Genomic DNA, 18,667 nt, shown 5'->3' on the forward strand with positions numbered 1-18,667 from the left:
CCACGAAGCAGGAGGGATTTGGTATCCAGGTCCAAGCACTCTGACGTCCTGTGTGTTCTCTCAGCCTTGGACCGCTGGGTTGGCGCATTCAGTGGGGGCTGTGCACGCGGGGCAGCCTCTTAGCTGACACAGTTGTGAAGGCAGCTCTAGTTGGGCCATCAGGGAATTACCGAGAATAAACCATGACCCAGATAGGAGACAGGCACCATCCCTTGCCTACAAAAAGCTCTTTTCCCGGTTTGGGAAGGGGTCGAGCCAGAAGGTGCTGCATCTGGCCTCACTAACCGTGTAGGGGATTAAGTCAAGTGGTGGAGTTTTTGACCCAGTGGATGGAGGAGATGTTTATGTGTTACCACACCTGTCGGCCTTGGTCATACTGATGACATTTGTGCTTGATGTGCATCTCTGAGCTACGGATGAGGAAACTGGGGCCCAGGGAGCTGGTGTCCAGTGTGCAGGCTCACCCTTCTGACCTAGTACAAAGCCAGGCCCATCCCAAGCATGAGAACGGGGCTCTGAAAATCCTGTGTTTGTCTGACCGTGGCTTTAATTAACGTAAGCCCCCTGCCATGGGGGTTCCTCGTGGGAAGTGGCTGCTAGGCCCCACCCCAGTCGGTTCTGCCCTTTTCATCTGGGACACCTGATGGGCAGTTCCTCAGCCAGGCCGTGCCAAAGAAGCCAAAGCCAGAGTGGCTCTGAAGCTCGTCACAGTCACATGTAAATAGGGATTTACACCTGCGGCTCCTGCCTGCAGACTCACACTCATGGTTAGAATCGACATCTAGCCTGTGTCCACCAGCCGTGTGGCCACTGACAGGCTCTGGGGCGCAGCCGGGGCCCCCCGAGCGCACCATCTGAACCCACCTGTGCTGCTCCTGCCTTAGAGCTGCCGCCTGCTGATTGGAAATGCACCCGTTGCTGAACCAAGTCCCCTGAAGACCCCACCCCTGAGGGCCTCTGATCAGCAGGGGGGTTGTTATTTGGGTTGTTTTTCTGTGTCACGTACTAGCATACATAACTTTCTTGGGAAACCAAAGTACTTTTCTGCCCCTGGATTTGTTCACCCAGTCGCAGGTCACAGCCGTGTCTCCCTGTCCGCGTGTCCGTCTTCACCCCCAGCTTTACAGAGGCTGCGGTGTGAGCTGATCCCTCATCAGGGGCTGTTGTTGTGCTCACGTTCTCCAGCTCAGCAGGCCGTTCTGCCCAGAGCCTTCTTGCCTAATGGCCGTGAGGTCCTCACCCAGGTGGGCAGCGCCGCTGCCTGTCCTCCCCTGACCTCCTGCTCTCGGCCCGCAGATCCGTTGGAAGTACATGATCGTGGACGAAGGCCACCGCATGAAGAACCACCACTGCAAGCTGACGCAGGTCCTCAACACGCATTACGTGGCCCCCCGCCGCCTGCTGCTGACGGGCACGCCGCTGCAGAACAAGCTCCCTGAGCTCTGGGCGCTCCTCAACTTCCTGCTGCCCACCATCTTCAAGAGCTGCAGCACCTTCGAGCAGTGGTTCAACGCGCCCTTTGCCATGACCGGGGAAAAGGTGGGTGTGCAGCCAGCCACGTGGTGGCGGGGGGTGGAGTGGGGAGCCATGAGCCTCGGCCACAAGCAGCTCCGAGGACCCTCCAAGTTGATGGTCCCGGCCCAGCTGGCTTCCCTGGGTCGTTGTGGGTTGAGTGCCCACCACAGCCGGCCCAGCAAAGCACAGGGCAGCCCTGGCACCAAGGGACCCCAGAGGAGAAGGGCAGAGAAATCCCAGGGGATGCTTGGGGCTTCCCTGACCCTGTGCCCCAGGCACGGGGAGGGGACAGCAAGGAATATGGCCCTGAGGTGTGAAGGTGCAGCTGGAGGGCCTGAGGAGAGTTTAATTTTCACCCTGAGGGCAGCGGGTAGCTTGGATGGTTTCAGTGAAAGGAGTAACATGGTCAGATTCTGTCCCTTTTGTTTTTAAAGACGGCCGTGGGTTGTGGCCAGTGTCTCTCAATGTCTGCGTGGCTGGGAGTGGCGTTGTTGGTGTGTCTGTGGCCGCCGCGTTTTCTGTTGAAGGAGGTCAGCGGCCTGAGCCTGATGACCGAGGAGGTGGGCACGATCGCAGGGCTTAACGTTGAGCGTCACCGCCCACAGCAGCCGTGCCCCAGCTCACTCGTTCCCAGTTAGCGGATTTTCCTGAGGCAAGTCTGGGACAGCTGTTCCTCAGCTCTTACAGGGGGGCCTCTGTCAGCATCATCCCGCCTCCTTGGTACCGGCTGAGGCAGAAGCCCTCCTGAAGGAGAAATTGAGGCCTTTCCAAGGATCTCATAATAAAGGAGCCCCCAGTTTTCAGATTCCCAGGGACCGCCTCCTCCAAGAGCTGAGGAACAAATGCTCTGGTTTCACGTATTTTCAAGTTGAGCAAAAGCTCTGCCCAAAGGGACCCAGAGAAGAAAAGTTCAGATGTCATGTTTTCACTTAAAAAAAATTTTTTTAATTCACATTTTTATCAGAGTAGCAGGCCCCCTGGGAGAGCAGCATTTCTTTCTGTCCGTCCCCCCCCCAGGCCAAAATGAGAGTTGATTTGGGCTTCCAGTGACAGAGCCCTCTTGGAGCACCCCCGAGTTACGCCACACGCTCTATCCGCGTGGCCTCCGCAGTGCTGTCCGGATTTCGTTTGGATGTGTTGGCAGGACTCCAGGCACGTGGGTTTGTTACTCTTGGGGAAGCGCTGCAGCATGCTGCTGTGTTTCATGGTGCCCTGGGGCCTTGGCTTCCGTGTCCCAGGACCTCCATGGAAGGTCTTAGATCCTTGCAGTTTTTCAAAGGAAGAGGTTGCCCTGCTAGGCTCCTGTGAAGCTTAGGGTAGTCTGAAAAGGAGGTGCTGAGCACAGGGTGACTCCAGATGGCCCTTCGCTGCATCCCTGTCCCCTCCTTTGGAGGTAACGCTTGGTTGTCATGTCTTGTTGGGGCTGCCAGGTGGACCTGAACGAGGAGGAAACCATTCTCATCATCCGTCGTCTCCACAAAGTGCTGCGGCCCTTCCTGCTCCGGCGGCTCAAGAAGGAAGTCGAGGCTCAGTTACCTGAAAAGGTACCACGTTTAGTTTTTTTCTTTTTGGCCACGCTGTACAGCTTGTGGGATCTTAGTTCCCTAACGAGGGATCGAACCCTGGTGTCCCGATAGTGGAAGCCGAGTCCTAACCACTGGACTACCAGGGAATTCCACGTACCATGTTTGTTTTGAGCGGAAGTCCCAGTGCGGCATCGTCCAGGGGGCCTCCCTGGGGTGGGCCCAGTCAGGTGGCTCCCCTGGGTCCCAGGCCTGGCCCTGGTCTTGCCTCGGCATTCAGGAGTCGATCCCGCCTGGGGTTGGCCACTCTCCCTCACTGGGTCTCTCAAGTGGAAGGCAGGTGTGCTAAGTTAGAGCACTAAGTCCCCCCAGGGCCCCCTCCCCTTTCCCCTGGGTGGGCTTGGGGTCCCTGGCCAGTCGCCTCCCCCCCCAGTCACATTTGCGCTTTGTTTCTTGGCCAGCTGTGGGCAGGCCTTTGGAAGGTAGCCGAGCTGCCCCATCTGGCCCAGTAAGCCCCCCACATTTCTCTGCCCTGGTGCATCTGCCACATCCCATCTCGCCTCGTCCCCCTGGGTATGGGGTTTCCTCACGGTCACCCCTGTGTGCCCTGATCAGAGCACACAGTCCAGGGCCCAGGATGCCTCTGAGAGGCTGGGCGATCAGAGACGGGCCCAGGCTGGGCGTTGGGCTCCGGGACCCTCGGCTCCAGTTCCGGCTGACGGCGGTGTGTGCCCTGCAGGTGGAGTACGTCATCAAGTGCGACATGTCCGCGCTGCAGCGCGTGCTTTACCGGCACATGCAGGCCAAGGGGGTGCTGCTCACCGATGGCTCTGAAAAGGATAAGAAGGTTGGCCCGGGGCCCCCCTTCCCCCCCGGGTGCCCACAGCAGGCGCGCTGGGGGCCACTGGGTGCGGGGCTTTTGCACACTGTAAGCAGCAGGCTCTCGCCTCCTCGGAGGTGATAGTCGTGGCCGAGGCCCCATCTGGCCGTGGTCCCGAGGGTGTTGACTGGGCCTGGTTTAAATCACAGCTGGTGTGGATGGGTCCAGTCCATAAGGCTGAGGGGGCAGAGGCTGATGGCCCGTTTCCAGGGAGGCCCCCGAGCCTCCTAGTCAGCAGCCTGGGGTCCTCTGCTCGTGAAGTGCTCTCTCCTGTGGATGCATCAGTCGGAAGTGGGGGGCCCAGCACGGACCCCAGCCGTTAGAATATTCTAGGGAGTCCCACCTTCCCAGCTGGGAAAGAGCCTCGACGGCCAGGGCCACTGAGCCCGTTTCCCTCGTCATTACGTGGCGTTGGGGTGACGTTAGTTTACGGTGGGGAGGTGGGAGCTAGGCAGGCTGCCGCCTTCCGGCCCCTCTGAGGCCCTGGGCCCCCCCGCCCCTGCTCCCCTCACCAGGACTGCAGCTGTCCTCCCAGATCCCTCGCTTCTGCCCCCGCGGCCTCGGGCTTGGCCCTGCCACCCCATTTTCTCTTCCAGGTGTTTCGTTTGGGCCCTTTCTTACCCGAGCTGTTGCAGCACCCTGTTTCCTGGTTTTCTTCTTGGCCCACGGCACCCACCCCGGCATCCTTCCTTCACCCTGTAGCCAGAGATCTTCCTAAGCCGTCTGGCTGCAGCCCCGCCCCGGGGACTCCCCCCAGTGCCCACAGAGCTGGCCTCACAAAGTGTTTGTGATCCACCCTCAGCTCTTTGCCAGTCACGTTTCCCCTGTGTCCCGCCGGCCCCTCCTCACCCTCCACCCTCCACCCTCCACCCTCCACCCTCCAGGGTGCCAGGGGGTCTCCGCTTCCCCCAGCGCTGGCTTCTTGCTGGCTTCAGGCCTCTGAGCCCCGACAGGAGCCAGCTGCACACGCCCCGTCTCCTCTGCCACAAGCCACAGCTCCTCTCACGTCCTTCTTCCACGCCTCCTCCCCCAACCCCACCCCACCCCACCCCGGGACAAGACCGATTTGGGAGCCTCTCTTCTGCCTCCTCAGGGCAAAGGTGGCACCAAGACCCTGATGAACACCATCATGCAGCTGAGGAAGATCTGCAACCACCCGTACATGTTCCAGCACATCGAGGTGAGGCCCAGGGCCGGGGCGGCAGGCCCAGCGGTACCCGGAGCTCGTGGGCCTCAGCCCTGCACAGGGCCCTGCTCTCAGAGGGGTCTGTCTGCGCCTAGCCCCTAGACAGAGCTAGGTCACTTCTCTCTGGCAACTTTAGAGAAAAAGAGCTTGTAAGGTTTAGACTAGATGATGCTTGTACATTTGCCTTTTTATGGATTTTTTGTTTGCAAGCGCTTATATATTGTAAAGAATCCAAACTGTAGGGAAATATGCAAGAGAAATGAAAATCCCACCTCAGGTAACTGCCGAAGCCTTCGGAGGCTGTTCTCTGGAGTCGTTTCCCCCGCGGTGGGGTTGTGCTGCCTCTGCTTGTTGGTTACTAGCCTTCCCCACTCGGTGACACGTGGGGCCATCCTGGGCAGAGCATGGAGAGCAGCGTCCCTCTTCCTGACGGCTCTGGGCCCCAGTACCCTTGAGAGTCTGGATGCTTGCTTCTGAAAAGCACACATATGTCCGTACATTCTGGCATAAGGTTCCGGGGTCATGCCAGAGGCCCCTGGGCTTCCATTTCAGCTCACCAGGTGCGGTCTCAGGCGCGCGCCATCTTCGCGCGCTCCTTTCCGTGGTTAAGAATGTTAGGTCATGACGGAAGGGATGTCAGTGGGATAGAAAAGCTGTGTTCAGCATCTGTGTGGCCTTGGGGCCGCCGTGGGCGATCGCTGAGCATGGGTGGGAGGGCTCGGAGGCGTGGGGCCTGGCCGTCTTTTCCTGCCCCGCACTGACCCGCCTCTCATTCCATTGCAGGAGTCCTTTTCTGAGCACTTGGGATTTACCGGTGGCATCGTCCAAGGGTGAGAATCTTCCTAGCTTAACGGGGTGGGCAGACCATCTGTGTGCCAGTATTTCTCTCTTCGGTTGGCTTTATTTCTGTTGTTATACTTGTCTAATTTCAAAGGCAGTATATTCCTGGCAGAAAACTTTGAAAACATAGATGAACCCAAAGAAGAGAATAAAAATTCTCCACTTGGAGAGGTGACCACACCTGGCTTCCAGGCCCCACCTCTGGGCTCTGTGACCTGTGACAGCTTTCTTAACCACTCTGAGCCTAAGCTCTGCCCACCAACAGAGGGATACTCTTTATACAGTGCGCCACGCACCTTGCTCTGGGGGTGTTTTCTCCAGCGTTGTTTATAAAGCGCAGCCCAGGCATCGTTCAGCCCTGGTGTTGGGACACAAATGCTGCCTCAAGGTTTCACCGTTAAAACATTCTTAACCCTAAAGCCACCATTATTTCTCTGGGATAGTAAACTATTTCCTAGAGTAGAGGCACTGAATGAAAGGGCAAAAGGTTCTTTAGCTGTGTAGTTCTTTATACCAAATTGCATAATGGGGTCCCACAGACCTGGGTTTGAGCCCGGCCCTGGCAGGTCAGCAGCCGTGTCACACTGTCCCCCAGCCTCAGTTTCCACATCTAAAAACCAGGAGCGAATGACAGAAGTTGCAGTGGCCCTTACTTAGCCCTGTGTGTGGTGCGGTGTGGGCACTCTCCACTGGGAGCCTCTGCTCTTGGAAAGTTCTTAAACAGGAGGCCTGGCTTCCCGGGGCAGCCCCTGTCCATGCCCATTGTCCCAGGATCTTTACTAATAAATAGCACCTTCTTTCGCTCTTACAAGTATCCAAGTTGGTCAGTAGTTTCATGACCAAGTTTATTTTAGTTGGGTTGAAATGGCTTTGCTGAAACTTTGGTGGGGGGAGGGGGGCAGGGGCGGGCACGGGGGTAGTCTGCCAAAGAAGCACTTGTGTGCCCCCGAGCCTGGTGGCCAGCCTGCCTAGGCCGGCTCAGGTAGCCTGGGCATGGGAGCGCACGTCCTCCTTGACCTGCCTGCAGGGCGCTGTGGTTCATGTGGTGTGTGTGTCCTTCCCCACCCCCTCCACTCCGCAGGCTGGACCTGTACCGAGCCTCGGGGAAATTTGAGCTGCTCGATAGAATTCTTCCCAAACTCCGGGCCACCAACCATAAAGTGCTGCTGTTCTGTCAGATGACCTCCCTCATGACGATCATGGAAGACTATTTTGCGTATCGCGGCTTTAAATACCTCAGGCTCGATGGTGAGTACGATCGGGAGAGAGACGTTTGTTAAAGGGCGGCCTCGTTATCCGCTGCTGCCAAAGCTTCTCTAGGTCTAGCGGCAGGAGTGGGCATAGCGGCTCACTCAGTGACACAGGCTTGCGGGAATGGGAGGGAGGGCCCTGGGAGTATCATGGCTGGATCTCCTGAATGTGAGGCTCATGGTGTTTGCACCATAACGCTGTGTCCAGTCCAGTGGTTAAGGGTTGCTCTACGGTCCTGTTATGGTGGGAAGTGACAGAAACCCATATCCTGTGGGCATAAAGAAGGAAGTCTTGATAGACTCACATAACTGAACCTCAAGGGTTGCTTCAGGCACAGCTGGATCCAGGTGCCCAGATAGTGTTAAGAGGGGCTTTTCTGGAGTTCCTGGCTCTTTGTCCTCCATTTTGGCTTCATTCTTAGCCAACCCCTCTGGGCTTTCCTTCCACCTACCTGCTCAGTGTCCCGAACAGAGAAGCAGCTTGTCTTTTCCCCCAGGGGTCTGAGGGTGAAATTTCATTAGGCTGCTGTGAGCAACATGCTCTTCTCTCCACCGCCTGGGTGGCTCTGGAGCTGGAATCGGGCCCGTTCATGCCGGAACTGTGAGCACTGAGAGAAGCAGGAAAGGGAGGGAGGAAAACCAATGCTGCAGGGGTGATAGCGGCGAGTTCCCTGGGAACAGCACTGACTGTGACCACATGCACTCATAAGAAGCCCTGTTTCTGCCTTGTTCCCAGCACGCAGGAGCTCCGGGGAGGAGGGGGCTGAGTGAGATGCTGACAGTGTGCAGGACCCGTGCTCTGACACGTGTCAACTGACCGGGAAGACCCTAGAGGGAGCCCCCCACCCTCTGTCAGATGGAGTGATGGGGCTCTCGAGAAAAATGAACTTGGGGGCCTCCAGGGTAAACACAGTTAAGAAGTGTGGGATAAACCACACTTCTCAGAGCCTTTATCTAAGCTCGTTACTATGTGCATCCACGGCCAACACCCCAAACCTTTTTGCCCCCATTGTGTCTTTCACGGTACATCTTGTGGAACTGTTGTTTTTTTCAGACGCGTGGTTGCTGGGCGGATCTGTCTGTCGGTCTCTACCCTCCCCACTCCCACCCAGAACCTTTGCTGCATCCCTGTCTTGCCTTCCTTCGGCCTGTTCTTGGAATTCTGTCCAGGGCGACCTTTACAAACACAGCTGTGGTCAGGTCCTCCCTCAAACCTCCCTCCTTCAGGTGCTTCCCATGGCTTGGAAGGCCTGCGTGGCCAGGCTCACCTCGCCCCTCCCTCTGTGTGCTGGCCTCCCCAGTGGCCTCTCTGTCCTTCGGGGCTGAGCCTTCATGAGTGCTACTCCTTGTCTGTGTCACTGCCCCGACCCCTAGAGGACAGGCCACACGTGAAGAGTGTGTTCCCACCCACCCCAGCGCCCATCCATTTGCCCGCCCCCCCTTTTTTTTTCCTCCATGATGAGAGTCCTCTATCTAGGATGAGGACTTTTGTTTGCTTAGCTGTGGCTGCATCTCTGGGCACCTCATGTGGTCACTGCCACATGAGCGGAAACTCTGGGAAAGAAAGGCAAAGGGGGGGAATTCCCTGGCAATCCAGTGGTTAGGACTCTGCTCTTCCACTGCAGGGGGCCCAGGGTCAATCCGTGGTCGGGGGACTAAGGTCCCGCGTGTCACACAGTGCAGCCAGAGGAAAAAAAAGAACGGCAACGGTGGGGGCTCGGTGACACGTGGAGTGGAACCTTCTGCTGTCAGAATGCCGAGAGTGAGGGTGCAGGCCGGGCATCTGGGATCGGCCCCTCCACCTGGGCCTGCCTCAGCCCCTCCTTGGAACTGGGGCAGCCCAGGCACCAGTGGGCATCAGGCCTCCATGCTGTTCATTGTGACGTGTAGGAGAGTGGCTGGAAACCACACCAAGAATGACACCTGATTTCCCCAGAGGCACCTCTGCTCCCCAGGCTGGCAGTAGCCCGAGGAGCTTAGATGCCCCTCTGAGCATCACGATACTGAGGATCATGTCCTGGGCCATCACATTAGAGTCCCTGTGGCTCCATGAAGAGGGGAGCCATCCTGCCCAGAGGGAAACAAGTCTCCATTGTAAGCCCCCCGTGTGCTCGCCTGTAGATGATTCCCTTTGTGAATGGAGAAAACCCATCACAGTAGGATGCAGGCAGGCGCCAGCCCTCTGGCCAGTTGTTCGATACCATAGCAGCCCCGTCTGCCCGCCTGGAAACCCCACGTGGGTTTGGGGGCACGGCGTTAACAGTGTTGCTGCAGTGTCTCCCACCACCGCCTGGACAGCTGGGCAGGGCAGGTGGTGGCGACTCACAGGGCAGCCCCATTGCCTGGGTGTCTGCTGGGTGCCGGGCACTGTGCTCCAGCGCGTGCCCACTTAGTTCCCACAGCAGCCCCGATTTACACGGAGGAGACACCGGAGGCCCGTTGGGGCTCGTTTTCTTCTCCTGGGGTGGGAGGACTGGCGGTCAGTAGTGTCACCGTAAATCTGAGTTGTTCACCAGTCACCACTCATGGCCACGTGTTGAGCGAGTGGCCATGGCTTGGGTGGCCCGAGTTGGACGGCTGTGGACTCTATACCTGCTCCCTGATGTAGGTGTTCCTCTGTCTCCTCTGCACCACCGCCCGCCCCCCCTCCACCCGCCACGGTCACCTTGCTAATAACCCTGCTCTCCCCACCCGCCGGCAGGAACCACTAAAGCGGAGGACCGGGGCATGCTGCTGAAGACCTTCAACGAGCCCGGCTCCGAGTACTTCATCTTCCTGCTCAGCACCCGGGCTGGGGGGCTGGGTCTGAACCTCCAGTCAGCCGACACTGTTATCATATTCGACAGTGACTGGAACCCCCACCAGGTAACAGCTCTCAGGCCCCCTAGGGGGAGGGGCTCGAAGCCTCAGGGAGACCATGCCCACTAGCATGAGCGCGCCTCTTGACATTCTCCTGGAGTCCCGGAGGCCCTGGAGAGAAGCCCAGAGAGCAGTTACTTTCCTCTGTTTCTCAAAACTAAACTAGTTTTTTGCTCTGATTATGAAAACATTCATGTTCCATTGTTATTTAAAATAAAATAATCCTGGGAATTCCCTGGTGGTCGGGTGGTTAGGACTCTGCGCTCTCACTGCAGAGGGCCTGGGTTCAATCCCTGGTCAGGGAACTAAGATTCCCACAAGCCACATGGCACAGCCAAAAAAAAACAAAAAGAATTCTGGTGTCGCGTAAATGTGCAAAGAAAGTGGAAGATGCCCCAGTCCTATCAGCTGGCAGTAATGGTCACTGTTTTAGTCATGCAGGTCCTTCCTGGCCATGTTCTGGCCCAGCTCTCATGCTGGCGCCTCTTAAAACTACACTGGGGCGCACTTTTTGTGCTCTGTGCACTGCTGCCCTTGTTTCTTATCCACATACCCTGCACAGGGCTCCGTGCCTGTAGATAACAGGGATGTGGTATTTTATAGATGCAGTAGTTTTTTTGTTTGTTTGTTTGTTTTTATAAATTTATTTATTTATTTTTTGGCTGCATTGGGTCTTTGTTGCTGCGTGTGGGCTTTCTCTAGTTGCAGCGAGCAGGGGGCTACTCTTCCTTGCAGTGTGCAGGCTACTTGTTGTGGTGGCTTCTCTTTGTTTCAGCATGGGCTCTAGGCGCACCGGCTTCAGTAGTTGTGGCATGCGAGCTCAGTAGTTGTGGCTCGTGGGCTCTAGAGCACAGGCTCAGTAGTTGTGGCACACGGGCTTAGTTGCTCCGCACCGGATCTTCCCGGACCAGGGCTTGAACCCATGTCCCCTGCACTGGCAGGCAGATTCTTAACAGCTGAGCCTCCAGGGAAGCCCTGGTACAGTAGTTTTAAAGTAAGTATTTACCTCTTACGTCTTACTATAAAAGTAGTAATTTTTTCAAATGCAAATACCAATAAGTGAAAGTAACAATTTAAAGAGTCCATTTTTCCCCTTCCCCACCAACCCCGCTCTTCTCTGAGCCAGCATCTACCCGTGTACACACATATATTCTGGCTTTGACATGAACACAGCATGTTCCAGCACGTGTCTCTTCCCGCCAGCAACTGGTGTGTTCATGTCTCCATGCAAGCACATGGGGACTCTCCCCAGCCGCTTCCTCAGCAGCCAGCTATCTTGGCATATGGTGGCCCCAGGATTTTTTTTTTTTTTTTTTTTGCGGTATGCGGGCCTCTCACTGTTGTGGCCTCTCCCGTTGCGGAGCACGGGCTCCGGACGCGCACGCTCAGCGGCCATGGCTCACGGGCCCAGCCACTCCACAGCACGTGGGATCTTCCTGGACTGGGACACGAACCCGCGTCCCCTGCGTCGGCAGGCGGACTCTCAACCACTGCGCCACCAGGGAAGCCCGGCCCCAGGATTTTTGACTCAAATCCCAGTTGGCAGACGTCCGGGTTTTCTGTTCCCCTTGGGGAACCTTGTCCCTCTCTTGGAGCACCAGCCAGGCCAAGCCTGAGAGGTGGGATTGCTCGGTCCACAGGCCTGTCCCTTCACGTTCTGGTTGGTTCTGCCACAGTGGCCTCCAGCAGGCTGCCCCAGCTTTCACTCCTGTTGACGGTGCGAGCGAGCCCTTCTCCACAGCCCAGCAGAGCTGGTTATCGGTGTGTAAACCACGGGCGCCTGACAGACGAGTGCCTGGGATGGTTGCTGCGCCAGCCTGGGGTGTGGCTGCCGCCCGGACCTCGATGACTGGCCTGTTTCCTGAAGGGTGGTCCGAGTGTGCTTCCCCCACCCACAGGCTGTCGAGGGGAGAGACCCCCGTGGAGCCCTGTCCTCCTCCACACCCGGGGGGCATCAGAGGTCATGAAGCACATTGCAGAGCCAGGAATCACGCCGGCTGAGCTGCGGGGCAGGGTTGAGGGTACGAACCGTGGACACAAAGCACGCCTGTTCCCACCAGGTGTGGCCTCTGCTGCCCCCATGAGGTGCAGATCTGGAGGTCAGCCCCACACAGCTGCAGGCTCCAGACACAGGATCTCGTAGCCCCTCCTGGGTCTACGCTGGGCGTGATGATACAGCGTTGGCGCCATACCTGCCACTTTATGGGCGCTTGCTCCACACCAGGCACTGGCCTGAGCACCCGATGCCCGTTGGCTCCTCTCACACACGATAGCCACGAGACGGGCTGGTGTCAGCAGAGTGGATCCTGAGGCTCCGAGAGGTGGGGCCTGGGCCTGGCTCGCGTGGCAGGGCCTCCAATCAAACCAGGCATCAGCATGGTGTTGCCCAGCTTTGGCGTCACTCTGTGAACAGTGCCCTCGCTGTGATACAGCCACACCAAGCCAGGCCCTGCCTGGGGCAGCCAAGGGGCCCTGTGCAGCTGTGAGAGGAGCTGCTGGGGTATAACCCGCTGGGGTGGCCCTCTACAACTGCGGTTTCTTCCTGAGTATCCGTCAAATCCCAGTGAAGGTAGAAAGTGACGCTTCTGCAGGAATTTGGAGTCAAGTCATCCTGGCACGGGCTCCAGGTCTTGTTCCTGAGCTTCTGGCCTGTGCAGCTTCTGGCTGTGGCGGGCAGAACAGCCAGGCGGGCGCCCGAGAATTGGAAGACCCCTGCCTTTCCCAGTGGCATCCAGTGATCCACTGTCCCTTAACGGTTTAAAGAGCTTGTTTGGGACTGACCGGCATCTCTCTCCCCAGGACCTGCAAGCGCAGGACCGTGCCCACCGCATCGGGCAGCAGAACGAGGTGCGTGTGCTCCGCCTCTGCACGGTCAACAGCGTGGAAGAGAAGATCCTGGCTGCGGCCAAGTACAAGCTCAACGTCGACCAGAAGGTGATCCAGGCCGGCATGTTCGACCAGAAGTCCTCCAGCCACGAGAGGCGCGCTTTCCTCCAGGCCATCCTCGAGCATGAGGAGCAGGACGAGGTGAGGGCAGCGCCAGCCCCGACCCCCTCCCCGGCGTGAGTGGTGGACGCATGAGCGGCTTTCATTTTTGTTTTTTTACCTTTTTTGCACTCTTATTTTTTTTGCATCCCTTTGGAGTAAAGGGAGTGTGGGCTGAAAGGAAAGAGGATGAGTACTTGCTTTTTCTTTGAAGTGGTTTTTTTTTTCTAAACTGCTGGTGAAAGATGCCGGATTGACAGCCCTGGAGACTGAAGTCCTCTATTTATCCACAGAGCAGACACTGCAGCACGGGCAGCGGCAGTGCCAGCTTCGCCCACACTGCCCCTCCGCCAGCGGGCGTCAACCCCGACTTGGAGGAGCCACCTCTAAAGGTGAGAGGGGTAGTTCAGTCTCCATGCCCATTCAATCCTCGGCTTCTCGGCTGAGATGGCCAGCAAGGGCCCTGATCCCACGGAGCGTGCGTGTGCGTGTGCGTGTGCGTCTCTCGCTGCCGTGTGGGTCCCCATCCACCGCAGCCGGACTGGGACCGCCAGCTCATTTCCCATGGACCGCCGCCGCTCGCCTCCGAGCCCGGCCGCCTCCCACCCCGGCCTCCCCGCACTCCAACTAAACGTGTGACATCTTGTAGGAAGAAGACGAGGTGCCTGACGACGAGACGGTGAACCAGATGATTGCCCGGCATGAGGAAGAGTTCGACCTGTTCATGGTGAGCGCCGCGGGCACTCGGGCCCTGCGCACCCTCAGGGGCTTGGTTCCCCGCCTGTGTGAACCATGTGCAGTGGAGCTCACACACACACACACACACTGCCCCCTTCCCTGCTGACACCGAACAGAGCAAAAGGTCTCAGTGACGGTGGCATCCCCAGCGGTAACGGGGCCGGGGGCAGCTCTCAGGGTGGCCCCTCCACGGCTCCTAACTGACCCATCTTTGTTCTGTGGCCTCCTAAGTGTGTCATAGGGATGGCAGGACACACGTACACGCCCAGCCCTGCTCCAGTTTATGGCCCTCCGTCTGGCCAATGCCTGTTGTCCTTGAGGCTCCCTTTCAGAGGGAGCCACACTGTCCAAGACTGAGGGACTGGCGAGGGCCTCGGTCTCAGATGCCCTGTTGCCCCTCGTGGGCACGGAATCGGGGGGAATTGGGGGCGCCCTCGGCCCCAGCAGGCCTGTGCCTTCCACTGAGCCTGTATTGCCTCAGTGGGGCAGGGGAGCCGCTGCCCCGTTTCAGCCCCCGTTCCAGCCCCCGTTCCACCACCTTCCTGTCCTTTCCAGTTCTCTCTGCCCCTGAAGCAGAGCCCCAGCCAAGGTCTGACATGGCAGCCCAGCCAGCTCAGCCACCGCACGACCAAGTTGCTGTTTAACTACCGCTGCAGCGATGGTCCTGAGGCAGGGAAGCAGCCCCTGGTCAGGGTGCCCCTGCGTGTGCCCACTGGCCATCTCCTCTGTCCTCTCTGTGATGACGCCTGTCCCTCTGTCCCTGCCGCCCCGCACCCCACAGCGCATGGACCTGGACCGCAGGCGCGAGGAGGCCCGCAACCCCAAGCGGAAGCCACGCCTGATGGAGGAGGATGAGCTCCCTTCGTGGATCATCAAGGACGACGCAGAGGTGGAGCGGCTGACGTGCGAGGAGGAGGAGGAGAAGATGTTCGGCCGCGGCTCCCGCCATCGCAAGGAGGTGGACTACAGCGACTCGCTGACCGAGAAGCAGTGGCTCAAGGTACATGCCGGAGAGGGCCGCGGGCGAGGCTCGGGCAGCGCAGGGCTCGGCCGCCAGGATCGAGGCCTTCGTCCGAATCCTGGGCAGTACCATTCGGCCGTTCTTGGTCGGTTTTCACTCACGACAGCGACCCTTCCCACGTGGGGTCAGGTTCACTCAGTTCCTCCCGATGGAACTCGGGAAGGCACCCCTGTGCGGTTCCCGAGCTGCTCAAAACCCACTTCTGGGTGGAGTTGGCCATTCCAGCGTCAGGTTTAAGCAAAATATTGCCAGTCTTTGCATGGGGCTGACCGGAGGACCCAGGGATATATTGGGGATCGTCAAGTCACCCTGCAAAATGGTTGAGATTGGTGATGGGGTCAGGCAGCCCCGCCTTTGCGTGCGTCACCCCTGGGAGCTGTGGGGAGGGAAGAGGGAGGAAGCCCCTGCCCGAGGCTCCCGGCACCAGCTGCTCATGGAGGTGATGTGAGCACCTGTTTTCAGCAGGTGGCTCCCGGCCCTCGCAGCTGCCGACAGCTGAGTCAGGGCTGCGGGCGGCTGCTGGTCCTCCTGATTCCACCCCCCGCCCCCACCCGAGCGAGGGCGCTCTACATTTGCACAGGGGCCTGGCACTGGGGTTACAGTGACAAATCAGACCCCATTCCTGCTCTAGGGGTTCTGAGTGTAGAGGTGATGAGTAAGAGTCCAACCCTCGAGTTGTTGTCCCTGAGACAACACTTCCTGAAAGGCAGATGGCGGCTTTCGGTTACGCCCTGCTGAGCGCCACACCCTGGAATGAGCAGCTGTCTCCCCAGGCCTCTTATCACACACCCTGGGGTTCCCCTTAAGTAACTGCAGCCCCAGTGCTTTTTCAGCCATGTGGCCAGGTGGCCCTGGTCCCCTCCTGGGAGCTCAGAACACCCCAGACTTGCGAGCTCGCCCACTGAGCTGTGCACCAGAGGGAGCTGTTGAAACATGCCAGGAACCACCGAACCTCGGGTGGGCTGGGGGCGGGTGTGTGTGTCTCATTCCCTGCCGTCAGCCCAGGGCTCCAGGGCCCAGAAGAGAACCTTGGATGAAGGAACGTCGTACCAACCACAGTCCCGAGCGGCTCGCGTGGGGCCTTTGCCAGCCCGGCATTACTGAGACAATGGATGCCCTTTAAAAAGTAGCTGCCCACACGCTAATGATGATAGTCGGTGCGCATTTCTTTCTCCCTCCTCCCTTTCTTTGAGGAATAACTTTACCTGTGTAAGATGTACAGTTCAGTGATTTTTGGTATATTCACAGAGTTCTGAAACTATCACCACAAATGAAGCTTAGTACATTCTCACCCCAAAGAAACTGTTTTCTCTTTAGCTATCTTCCCATCCCTTTATTCCCCCTAGCCTTTGACATCCGCTAAACAACTTTTCTGTTTCAATAATTTTGCCTAAACAGGAAATTTTCTATAAATGAAATCATGCACTATGTGATCCTTTGATGTCTGGGTTTCTTCACTTAGCAAAATACTTTCAAGATTCATCCAGGTTCTAGCATATATCAGGACTTCATTCTTTTTATGGTTGGATAACGTTCCATTATAAGAATATACAGCACTTGTTTATCTAGTCATTAGTTGATGGACCGTGGAGTTGTTTCCACTTTTTAGCTATTGTGCATAATGCAGTGGTGAACATTTGTGTACAGGTTTTGTGAGGACATATGTTTTGATTTCTCTGGGGTGTGTATCTAGGAGTGGATCAAATGGTAATTCTCTGTTTAACCTTTTGAGGAACGAAAACTGTTTTCCAAAGTGGCTGCACTATTTTACATTCCCACCAGCAGCACGGAAGGGTTCCAGTTTCTCCAGGTCCTCGCTGATAACTTTCTATTTGCCTTTTGTTTCTAGCCATCCTAGTGGGTGTGCAGTGGTATCTTCTTGTGGTTTTGAATTGCTTCCGGTGGGGTGGGAGGGTGGTGGTGGCGCTAATGGTGTTGGGCACCTTTTCACGTACTTTTTGGCCATTTGTAGATCTTCTTTAAAGTCTTTTATCAGATATATGATTTGCAAATATTTTCTCCTATTCCGTGGGGTGGTTTTTGTCTTTGCTTTTCACTTTTTTTTTTACATATTTTTAAATTTTATTTATTTTATTTATTCATTGTTTTTTGGCTGCATCGTGTCTTCGTTGCTGCGCGCAGGCTTTCTCTAGTTGCAGTGAGCGGGGACCACTCTTCCTTGCGGTGCGTGGACTTCTCATTGCAGTGGCTTCTCTTGTTGCAGAGCACGGGCTCTAGGTGCGTGGGCTTCAGTAGTTGTGTCTCGCGGGCTCAGTAGTCATGGTTCGCGGGTTTTAGAGCTCAGGCTTAGTAGTTGTGGCGCACGGGCTTAGTTGCTCCGTGGCATGTGGGATCTTCCCAAACCAGGGCTCGAACCTGTGTCCCCCGCATTGGCAGGTGGATTCTTAACCACTGCACCACCAGGGAAGCCCCTGTTTTTCACTTTCTTGATACTGTCCTTTGAAGCACAGAATTTTAAAATTTTGATGAAGTCAAATTTATTTGTTTGTCTCTTTTCGCCTGTGCCTTGGCAGCATGCCTGAGAATCCATTGCCAATTGATGGTCACAAAGATTTACCCCTGTGTTTCCTTTCAAGAGTTTTAGAGTCTCAGCTCTTACATGTAGGTCCGTGATACTTTTTTTTTCTTTTCTTCTTTTTTTTTTAAAAAAATTATTTATTTATTTTTGGCTGCGTTGGGTCTTCATTGCTGCTCACGGGCTTTCTCTAGTTGGCGGCGAGCGGGGGCTACTCTTCATCACGGTGCGCGGGCTTCTCATTGCGGTGGCTTCTCTGTTGCGGAGCATGGGCTCTAGGCACGCGGGCTTCGGTAGTTGTGGCACACAGGCTCAGTAGTTGTGGCTCCTGGGCTCTAGAGCGCAGGCTCAGTAATTGTGGTGCGCGGGCTTAGTTGCTCCGTGGCATGTGGGATCTTCACGGGCCAGGGCTCAAACCCATGTCCCCTGCACTGGCAGGAGGATCTTAACCACTGTGCCACCAGGGAAGTCCACCGTTAATCGTTTTTGAGTTAATTTTTGCGTGTGGCGTGAGGTCAGGGTCCAACTTCATTCTTTTGCATGTGGCTATCTGGTAGTCCCAGCACCATTGTTGAAAAGTCTATTCTTTCCCATTTGAGCACATGCCATTTTTTTAATATATCATACTCAATAAAATTTACATTAATAAAAGAGATATTTACCCAAATCAGGCACTCCTCTGTCTTAGTGGTGGACATGTAGTTCGCACCACTTCTGTGGCAGCCACTCTGATGCCATATGTACCCAAACCCTGTAGAATGTACTTGGCTCTTGCCCTTCTGGGCTGACCTGCATATCTAGGGCAAAGGACCAGAGACCCCAGTATTAGATTCCTGGGACTGCTGTAACAATTACCACAAACTTGGTGGCTTAACACAATAGGAATTTATTCTCTCACAGTTCTGGAGGCTAGGAGTCTGAAATCTATGTGTCAGCAGGACCATGTTCCCTCTGAAGGCTGCTTCCTTGCCTCTTCCAGCTTTCGGTGGCCCCAGTATTCCTTGGCTTGTGGCCACATCACTCCAGTCTCTGCCTCCGCCTTCACATGGATGTCCGCAGTGTCTCTCTTACGGCCTTTTCTGACTCCTTGGATTTGGGCCCATGCTAATGTAGTATGATCTCATCTCTATTCTTAACCTATTACATCTGCAAAAACCCTATTACCCCATAAGATGACATGGATGGTGGATGCCTCCTTCCACCACCCTGACCCTTCAGATCTTAAGTGCCCACCTCTGGGAAGCTCTCCCAAACCCTGACCAGGACACATCTGCTCCACCATTCTCAGAGCACCTCTTACCCTCCTTCTTGGCACTCGGCACACTTGTCACCAT

The 18,667-nt window shown here is 56.5% G+C and overlaps 1 protein-coding gene across 3 annotated transcripts in view; it reads left to right on the top strand.

The window, feature by feature from the left end:
* The window catches only part of SMARCA4 (SWI/SNF related BAF chromatin remodeling complex subunit ATPase 4), an 87,475-nt gene that overhangs the window by 50,834 nt on the left and 17,974 nt on the right, over positions 1 to 18,667 (top strand). For 2 of the 3 annotated variants that reach the window (XM_082837032.1, XM_082837031.1), the window contains exons 19-28: positions 1,297 to 1,539; positions 2,946 to 3,059; positions 3,778 to 3,885; positions 5,012 to 5,098; positions 5,888 to 5,934; positions 7,026 to 7,192; positions 9,896 to 10,059; positions 12,853 to 13,080; positions 13,688 to 13,765; positions 14,558 to 14,776. In XM_082837032.1, the coding sequence (XP_082693158.1) occupies positions 1,297 to 1,539; positions 2,946 to 3,059; positions 3,778 to 3,885; positions 5,012 to 5,098; positions 5,888 to 5,934; positions 7,026 to 7,192; positions 9,896 to 10,059; positions 12,853 to 13,080; positions 13,688 to 13,765; positions 14,558 to 14,776 (1,455 nt within the window). Of the gene's footprint in view, positions 1 to 1,296; positions 1,540 to 2,945; positions 3,060 to 3,777; positions 3,886 to 5,011; positions 5,099 to 5,887; positions 5,935 to 7,025; positions 7,193 to 9,895; positions 10,060 to 12,852; positions 13,081 to 13,331; positions 13,431 to 13,687; positions 13,766 to 14,557; positions 14,777 to 18,667 lie in introns of all 3 variants that reach the window. The other variant, XM_082837033.1, reaches the window with a different exon arrangement.

Source organism: Leucopleurus acutus, assembly GCF_964270905.1.
Source record: "Leucopleurus acutus genome assembly, chromosome: 3".
NCBI classification, from domain to species: Eukaryota; Metazoa; Chordata; class Mammalia; order Artiodactyla; family Delphinidae; genus Leucopleurus; species Leucopleurus acutus.